A 9,727-nucleotide genomic window follows, 5' to 3' on the forward strand; every position below is an offset into this window, starting at 1 on the left:
GTTGTAAACCCCCCCCCGCCCCCCCCCCTCCTCCCATTAAGGAGTTTTTGTAATTTGACAAAAGAGGCTGCAAAAACAAACTCACAGAGCAGCAACACCTGCTGACCACCTTTTTCCTCCTCCTCGGACCTCTCTGTTCTCTTCTGGAGACACAAGTTTCTCACACACAAAGAGGGATGCTGCATGTTCCCGAGCCGCACTTGCACTCAGAGGGAACCTAAAAGTGGACCGGAGCGGGATTACACTTCATCTGATGCAAGGTATACACCGACACGTTATTTCACGGAGCGTCCTGGCGACTATTACGCACGGTTGCGCTTATTTCTGGAAGGGGCGGTTGAGCAGCACGCAGTGTCTTTACATCTGTGGTTGTTCCAGCACATTTACACACAGAAGAGCTATTCATTTTTTTTTTGTTTTAATCCTCCCTCTTATCAGCCCGCGCATCATTGTTTAGGAAGGTGTTGATTTCATTACACTGTTATCACAGTAACCTCCTTTGTCATTCTCCCCGCAGCGCACCAAAACGGACACTTTTAGTGACTGGAGGAGGATCAGCGCGCTTCATAAAATGATTCCAATCGGCGACGTGATAACATGTCGCATCTCGTCTGATGTTTGACACTTTTGAGGATCGACTAAAGAAACTGGAGGAGGACATTGCAAAGTCAGAGAATTCATCCCGAGCCCCGCTGGCACCTTTTTACTGGAGTCCGAACAACAGATCGCCGTCCAGATGCAGTTTCGACTCTTCTCATTTGCCCTGATCGTATTGAACTGTATGGAGTACAGCAACTGTCAGGCGCCGTCGCACCGCTGGAGGAGAAACAAAAGAGGTAACGCCGGGGTTGTAGCCTACAGGTCTTAGAGCAGCATCCAGGGAGTGACTTTAACAGACGGCTAGAGAGTTTTGTGGGTTAGCGGGAGGCAACAAGGTCCTTAACAAGGTTGCTCATACATTTCTGTTAAAGTCCGTGTCCCTCACAGTAGTGTGTTCTCTGTAGATTCCCACACAGCACAGTGTGCACAGAGCAGGCGGGAAGTCATAAAAGAAAAGACATTAAATATCGATAACTACTTCTGTTTGGGTTTTAAAACGCACAGGTGAGAACTGCCGATCCAAACATGCGTTGTAATTCAGGAACATTTCAGAAATTCACGCTAAAAGGAAAACTGCAGTCTAAGCCTCAATTCAGCCTTGCAGCATCTGATGTAACTCATTAACCTCTTGAAAGAAGGTTTTCAACATTATGTAAGGATTTCAGAGCCGGTAGCTGAGCGTAAAAATGTGCGCAAAATTGGCCACGCGTCTGGGCTGTCCAATATTAATATTAAACATGTTGCGTCAGTGAATTGGCTAATCGTATTAAAGCACGCTGTCAGACGGGCTATTAATGCCACTTCCCGATGTTGTGGCCCCAACAAAGAGCTCCCTATATTATTTACATGTGCTAAAAACAAAAAGCTGCTGGTGCGGATCGGTCTATAGAGAGCTGGTGGCTTATGGGAGAGGAGGGGGTTCGTATTGTGTGTTTTTTTCTTTAATGAATAGATACGGAATCCCCTTCCCCTGACTTATGAATTGCACATCTCCACTCCAGCCCCCTAAGCTGGTTTTAATTGATCTCATAACCACTTTGAACAGTTGGTAGGAAACCCGCAGAACAATCGCTCAGCGGAGGCGCAGGAGTTGAGGAGGGGATCAGCCCCTTTGTAAATACTACTCTATACTCTGAATGAATGAGGAGACAGTGGGATTAGGAAAGTGGCCCCCGCCGAGCCCTCCTTAGAAACTGTGACATAACACGTCGCCAAGATCCTCCTCAGGGTGACCACGAGAGGAGACTTGGTCAGATTTGCGCACGGGGGTGTGCATGCGTATAGCGGACATTTGGGCACCACTGAACAGTCCGCACAGTGTGGTACTACAGTAGAAAAAGTCATTTAAAGTCAGGAGAGAGGGGGGTCTTGTAAATTGTAAGGCAATCACAGATTTAATCATATGCGCTGCGTGCCAGGGGGAACCTCCACACTCTGCAAGCCCTCCTCTGCCCATCTGCAAATAATCAGGCAATCACTGCGGGGTACTGGCACACACACGTTTTTCAGCTCCTCTGTGTGTTTCTTTCTCGGAGGACTGTGTGATCTTAGATAGTATAGAGGAGAAAGAATGTCATTTTCTCAGTATGATCAATCTTTCTCTCTCTCTTTCTCTCTCTCTCTTAAATCTGCTTTTTTTTGGGATGGTCAAGCAGCAAATCCTGTCTTAACATTTGCCTTGAGGTGCCTCTTTATCTGTGCGGTGTGTGTAAGAGAAAGAGGGGAAGGGAGAGAAAGGGAGAGAAGGGGGTGATGGTAAGGGGGTGGGCTCACCAGTGGGGATGAGATCAAGAGGTTAACTTACACATTTGACCTCAAGAACAGCTTTAGGCTGAGAACTATAAGCTACACATTGTTACCGTCAGAACGGATGTTACACTTGTCAAACTAATCCCATGCAAATATGTACAGGTTTTACAATAATGCTGTGTGTGTATGTATGTGTGTGTGGGGGGGGGGGGACGGCACTTTGGGCCAAAAGTGCCATTCTAGTCAGTGGCGGCCTGCCAAGTTTTCGGTATTTGCTTCCTTCCTTTATTTATCACGGTTATATTGAAAGAAGCATGTGTAAGAGATCATCGTCCAATAGGCCCAGAAATGCTTGAATATTTTTCTAGCCCTCAAGGTTCCTGTGACAGCTTTATACACAGCCTGTCTGGCATGCACGGAGAGCTATCCAAACCGTTCAGGAGTGTTGAGACCCAGACACGTTCAAAAACTCAATTTGGCCACACTCCACTCCCCAGGCGCGACTGTTTTACGCAAAACAAAACACACAATTCAACAAATGTCCTTTTCATTTTGACATGCATGAAAAAAAGTTTTGCAGCCACATGACCCAGTGAGGTGTAAGGGATTGAGATGCCACGATAATTAGGGGATGTCAAGGAGAAAAACAGCCATTGCGTATGACTCGAGCCCGCTGAAATGTATGAGTGGAGTAAAGATTGGGATCTTTGTGTGGTTTCTGGGCTGATCTTGTCTTGCGCACTCACTGCATGGCATGACCCAACCTCCCATTTGGCTGTGGTAGTTGTGCATATACATTTTTCTTCATGTAAAACAGATGACAAAACATATTAAATTTACACCTCCTTACCCCCTATCCTGCCCACTAGAAGCAGGGAAATGATGCCAATGAGCCCTCCTATGATATCATAGCTAGACACAAGGGTATTACTTTTCATTTTTATTCTCTGGCTAATGATGCCACCTGCTGACTACATAAAATCAGGCTGGAGTACCAATGCAGCCTGGAGGAACAGAGACACACAGTGGGGCCCTGAGACGTTTAAACAGGTAATGAATAGGTAATAGCAGGCAAGAGTGGTGAAAAGCTGCCATGTGATACTGTTAACCCTTCCACGTCTACCCAGAAATCCCAAATTTGAATTCCCAGGAGGCCACAGCATGTTTCAGATCAAATTCAACTGTGTAATCCGTTACTTTAACGGCGTTCCCAGATGTTTTGAAGGACAAAAGTGATTAGAAGAAGGCAGCGCAGCCGAGCAGGGCGGAGGGAGTGAGGTCAGAGATGCATGACATTTTGTACCGCTGATGACAGTCAGCAAGGGTGTGTGTGGTGAGTTTTTGATGCCAAAATACACAGAAAAATAGTCATGATTTGTGGCTGAACATGCCCTTCTTTCAACAAAAAATCCCATAAAAAGTGTATGGAAACTTGATACGCTCAGGTATTAGACTCTTGTGACTTGACTTTGTGGTTTTAGTTTGTTGATAATCTAGCAAAAAAGAAGATGATTTGATAATTATTTTTAAGCCACATGCAGTTTTCCTTTTTAAAAATGATAGCTATCTTTGGATGCAGATGAGCAATTCAAACACAGTTGCCTCTCTTTCTAAGCCCCAGGAAATCAGGCCTCAGCGTGCTGAAAGCTCACACAAAGTCCCAGGTTTGTGGGTGTAAGTGTTAATGTTGGAACCCGGTACTTCAGTGCAATATAATACGTTGATTAAGTGCCTAACAGGGAGGAGAAGGAGGCTGCTTTTAAACCAGCCTTGCCACTCTTGCCTCTGGAAAAAGTGAAAAAGCCCCGCAGATGGCACGTCTGTTAACGAGGCTTTCTCACATGATGCCACTCTAATCCAGGTGATGTGAGCTTTGCATCCTGACTTTTTTTTTCTTATTCCACAAAACAGAAAGAGTTTGTTTATTTTATTCATGCCGAGGCACCGGATTTATCACTTAAAGGAAATTCTGAAATGTGATCTGAGGTTTGACAGTGCGGCGTGGCAGCAGCCCTTCCTCCTTCTCGTCGTTCCACCGAGATTGCGCTTGTTGGGGAGAGGTGGGGGCTTTTTAGGGGATGAGGAAGGCGAATTTAAGCAGATCAGCTGGAAACGGCTGAATGTGAACAGCATCACCTGAGAGGGATTACAGCGAGCCGAGTCTTGACCTGAGCTGGAGCTCCGGCGTCAAAGAACAGAGCTCTGTCTTTTCTCTCCCAGGCCCCATCAGCCAAGCCTCGATAAGTGTAAATCTGTGTGTGTGTGTGTGTCTGTGTGAGAGACAGAGAAAAAGAGTACAAGGAGATACACGGACACCCTGCAGGTGCATGTTCCTGATGCCCTAATCAAGACATCAAGTCCAGAACAGCACACACACCCCCAACTCCTCAACCAATCATGTCCACAGTCTGTCTCGGGGATTATCACAGCCATTAAGGACAATGATTCACTTATGTTCTGTATTGATAAATCACATTAGTCTGACCCAGCCTTCGAACTCTGTCGAAAGACTAGCTCCTTGTTTGACCTACTAACCCATGCATGTCGATCCTGGCCTGTAGCGCAGCTCCTGCTCCCAGTCACAGCGGTATCAGATGAAGCCGGTGAAAGGCTCCTCAGTGCGCTCATGCCATGCTACACTGCCGAAAACCCCAGCAAAGGGGAAAAACATGCAGTGGCATGAACTTTCTGCTGGAGAGAGAGGCACAGAGAGAGATTCTTTCAGGCACCACGTGACAAAGTGGGGATGATCCGTTTCACTTTGTCTTTGCTTCCCTGTAGGGAAAACCAAATTGAAAAATGTATTTAAGCCTAACGAATTAAAATCAGGGTAATGATCCTTTAGCCTGCGTTCGTGTATTAGGAGCTATGTGAGGCTGGAAGATGGGATTTGGGATTCAGATTCATCTGTCAACTCTTTGGGTGTTGCTCCATGTAAGAGTAGTATCCATTTCACATGGATGACAAAGCGTGTTTTGTAACACTTCTGCGCACTTCCATCTATCACATCACAGCGGAAAAACATTCATTGTGAGCAGATTTGGCCCCCCACTTTTCCTTTTTTATTTTTTTCTGGGGGGAATACACCAGGGGATCTTCTCTTTCACCCTCAATCATTGTCATCAGAGGATCCCATATGCTGGCAAAGCTAAATGCCAAACAGATGGTTTTATTTCAGGCTACATTTTACCACACTGTAAAAGTTCATTTTTTCGGAAATGTGAAATAAAATGAACTTATTATATGAAATGTTATAATACACCCCGTATTTCCTCATGGTGATTGGAAACTCCCGAGCAGCAGACAAAAACTGCAGTGTCCCTCCAGAGCGCGAGGGCTATTTTGTAACCCTCACCTATGCCCGTTCCCTCAATTGCTCACTCCCCCGAAGCAATTACACCTTAATACGTTTCCTTATAAAGCTACTAAATATGACCAGCCAATTTGGTCCGATTCTCTCAAGTTTATTGGGCTGTAAAAATTCTAATGTGGGAATCAATTCTAAGTGCCACACATAAAACAACAACACAAAAGGAGCATTTTTTGAAAAAATGACTCATACAAGGGCTTCACAGGTAGGAGAGCTGCCCAGAGCCGGAGATGGAGCCCCTCAGGCTTACACTGAAATGCACTTCCAGACTACTTACCTCTCACATTACTAATACACACCTCTCAAAGAATTTAGTGAAGAGCTGTTTAGAGGTAATGACGTGTATACAATAGGCATTCATTGTGTTTTTCCCCAATGAATTTGATCATGGGAATTGTTAAAAATGACCAATTTCCCCTTTGCTGTTTACAAAATAACTAAATCACACTTACTTTTAAACTTACACATACTCGCTTTTTATCAAGAGTTAGATGAGAAGATCGAGCTATAAAACTCATGTTTGTGCAGTAAATATGTAGCTGGAGTCAGTTGCTGGTTAGCTTAGCTTAGCATAAAGACTGAAAGGTGGGGGGAATAGCTAGCCTGGCTCTATCTAAAATTAAAGGTCCAGTGTGCAACACTTTGGAGGATTTATTGGCAGAAAAGGAATGTAATATTCATAAGTATGTTTTCAGATGTGTATAATCACCTGAAAATAACAATCGTTCTGTGTTCGTTAGATAGATAGGGCCTTTCACGTTTTTCGTGAGTTTCACGGTCCTAGGAAGACTGAGCTGTACTCAAATGGTTGCGATCTGCAACTTTACCACTAGATGCCACTAAATCCTACACACCTTCTAGCACCTGTAAAACTCACCTATTAACCGTTATATCTTGATAGTTTAATGCTCACAAATACCACAGTGTAAACATGCCATTAATATTTCTTGGCTAGGTGCAGTTGAGAGTTGCTGGTAATGGCCAAGAAATAGTCCAGCACATAATCCATGTAAAAATGTGAATTGCCTTTTTTTTTTTTAGGGATTTGGGAGCTTTAGAGGTGTTGGTAGATAATCTTTATGCTAAGCTAACCAGCGGCAGCTGGCAGTTCATATTTACCATACAGATATGAGAGTGGCATTGATCTTCTCATCTTAATTGTCGTCAAGAACGTAAGTAACTGAGAGACCATAAACTGGATTTCCCACCTGCCCTGAGTGTACTAAGGATCTTAGAAGGATGCTCTAATGTTTCTAGAAAAGGCCACACTCTGTATCTGCTCTTGTTTACCATGTCAGCGTGCTCCTCTGTGTGCGTGCTGTCTAGTACCTACTTTGCATCGATCTGCAAGGCCTGGAAATGTGAAACTAAAGGAGGCCCCCTTGAGAAAATACACGGTGTACAGCAACAAACACACATACTGACTCTAGTTTGGTGCTAAAGACAGTTTGCATAAGTGTCTATTCGAATGGCTGCTGCTCTAACAACAGCGAGGCATGGGGATCCGATCGCTACCCCTGTGCCCACCCCTTAACACTCGACAGATGGACAAGACTCCTCTTTTTTTCCCCCTCTCCCTGCTTTTATGGGACCTCTAATTATGCTTACACGCCACATCAAAATACAGCTCAGCATGCAATGCCTTTGGTATGGAGAGGAAGTGAGCTGGTCAGATGCAATAAAGAGTCTCTCTGTAATTTGGCAGGCCAAGTATGGACATGGAGCGGTAAAGGTAAAGGTGCAGCTGCCCCCACTGTTGCCTACTGACGGTCTGACATACTGTGTACATATATGGAGTTACTTGATTTAAGAAGTCTCTGTGTTTTTCTCACAATTTCCTGCCAATATAATGATGAAGTAGTGTGAAAGATTTATCCGAACACACTTTAAAAGACGTGCAAGTATGTGACAGGATATTTTAGCCCCACCCTTAATGTATCCGAGCCAGGGACTGTAGGCTGCCTCTGTTATGGTTTTGTTATGGTTTTGGCTGAGGTTGGGGTAAATGTTGGTAATTGGGCACCCTTAGACTAACTGAAGACTTGCCTGTGGAATTAGGCTCAGACTAGTTGGGACAAGAGCTTTGAATGCTACAGTGTGTAAGGCTTACACTGGATTTTTTGTTTTCTTGGGCATAGAGCTGTGATGAGGCTGGCTTCTATCTCATTGCTCTCATGCCTTGTAGGGAAGGCCTCATGGCTGCCTGCGGAGTGCAGAAGCACCCGGTGTGTTTTTAATCAGGAACAAGGCTGGGAGTAATTACTGGGCCTCAATGTTGAGCTCATTGTCTCTCTGACTCCTTCTGTGGAGAGAGAGCAAGGCAGAGAGTGAGGGGTGGGGGGTGCAGAGAGGACAACCGTAGCGTGCATGTCAGATGTAAAGAGGTCTTCGAGGGTCATCCCCTTAAGATTTATGTGGTCAGAATAGAGGGAGCAAAGAGGAGGAAAGTGATGGGAAGAGAGGATGCACATTGTGGTGGAGGAATGACTGAATGAGACATGCATCTGTCTGTCATCAAAGCAAAGCAATAAGATTGTAGATCAATCATGTAATGGAAGTTACAGTATGTAATATTTTGGCTAAAGGGAAGCAGTATATTGCCTGTTCCTGATCCTTTACACTAGCTAGTCCACAGAGCTGGACAAACAATAGAAACAAGCTAAACACAACTTAACATATTACTTTCTTATAAAGTTGATATGGGGAATTTGCTGGCTTGTTTATTAGGCTATTTGCAAATTCAACAGATACAGCATTTGCATTTGTTTGGAGGTGTGTTTCTGTCCATGTGACAAATGTTATGTCCAACATTCACTGTCCTTTTAGCTGTGGTCTGGTCTCCACTAACTCACGAGGCAAGCAGGAAAACAGTAAAATTGCTTGCTGTAAAACCAAAACAATGAGCTGAAAGACTAAAAAGTGCAGTAGAGCTGAGGGGAACTGCAAAGTTAGATGATATCCTCTTTGGGTGACCCTTTTCCATATTACATATTTGATCTATTGTTCTAAAATATTCATTAGAGCAGCTTTAAGGCTAGAATTGTCAGTGTTAGGGTCTGCAAATTCTACCAAAAAAAAGTTGGATTTTCACACAGTCTGAGTACAGCCAGACTGAATGGCGTCCCTGCTGACGCCTCTCACAATCAGCCTTTTGTGGGTGGATACAACATCTTGTCAATCCAATTACAGCTTACAGTTTGCGTCCATGGTTATGCAGTCGGGTTGCATAAGTGAAATACAGCTGGATGACAAATTAAAGGAAAAACCTGAATAAATGAGTGAAGTTTCAACAAATGCAGATGCTTCCGTACAGGGCAGTTGAGTCAGTGAATGGTTTAAAGACTATGACATTAATGTGAAAAGGCTTTAATGGCATAAGGCATAATCCTCAGATCTCAATCACCTTACTAAGACACATGATGTTCCTATCATATGTCACTGTAGGTACATGAAGGAGCGTTGTCTCAGTCTTCTGTTCACCTGTCACTGAGTTGTAACTTGCTCTCCTAAGCCAAGATGTTTCTCCACCGCTGGGCCCAATATCGAGCAGAATGGGCCCAGCCCTGTTCACTGTAATACAGCGCATGTCTGACCAAGTTGTCGTGTGGTTGTGGTCTTTGTTGTTGTTTGTCTTGTTGTTGTCTGTGTTGACTTAGGCCCGTCTATGTTTTTGTATTTCGCTCTGGCTGCACGCCATGCAGGCTCAGGACACAGATCCACACACACACATACCATAAAAAGAGAGAGTGGAAGTCTAATTGTGGGGGAAATTTGTAAGCTGTATGATTTTAACGCAGCACATTTTTCTGTTGCGCTTTGTCAAAGAGGACATCAATTGTGGTGACTGTTTTTAACTTTTCTTTCTCCATCAGGGTTTCTCACTAATCTTGTTTTAGGGTCCAGACAATGAAATGAGGCTGTGGTAGAGACAAATGCTAGACAGAAAAGTATAAAGATTTAAAAGAAAACTAGGTCCATTAACATTTCTAAGATTCTTCCACTCCCCCC

The 9,727-nt window shown here is 44.2% G+C and overlaps 1 protein-coding gene across 1 annotated transcript in view; it reads left to right on the plus strand.

Annotated features, from left to right (window-relative positions):
• Positions 1 to 654: 654 nt before the first annotated feature.
• Positions 655 to 9,727, plus strand: part of rspo2 (R-spondin 2) — a 53,504-nt gene continuing 44,431 nt past the window's right edge. The window contains exon 1 of the mRNA XM_035672887.1: positions 655 to 836. Within this exon, the coding sequence (XP_035528780.1) occupies positions 737 to 836 (100 nt within the window). The 5' untranslated portion in view covers positions 655 to 736. The remainder of the gene's footprint in view (positions 837 to 9,727) is intronic.

This window comes from Morone saxatilis, unplaced genomic scaffold (assembly GCF_004916995.1).
Source record: "Morone saxatilis isolate NCDOM2014 unplaced genomic scaffold, NCSU_SB_2.0 Contig24, whole genome shotgun sequence".
NCBI classification, from domain to species: Eukaryota; Metazoa; Chordata; class Actinopteri; family Moronidae; genus Morone; species Morone saxatilis.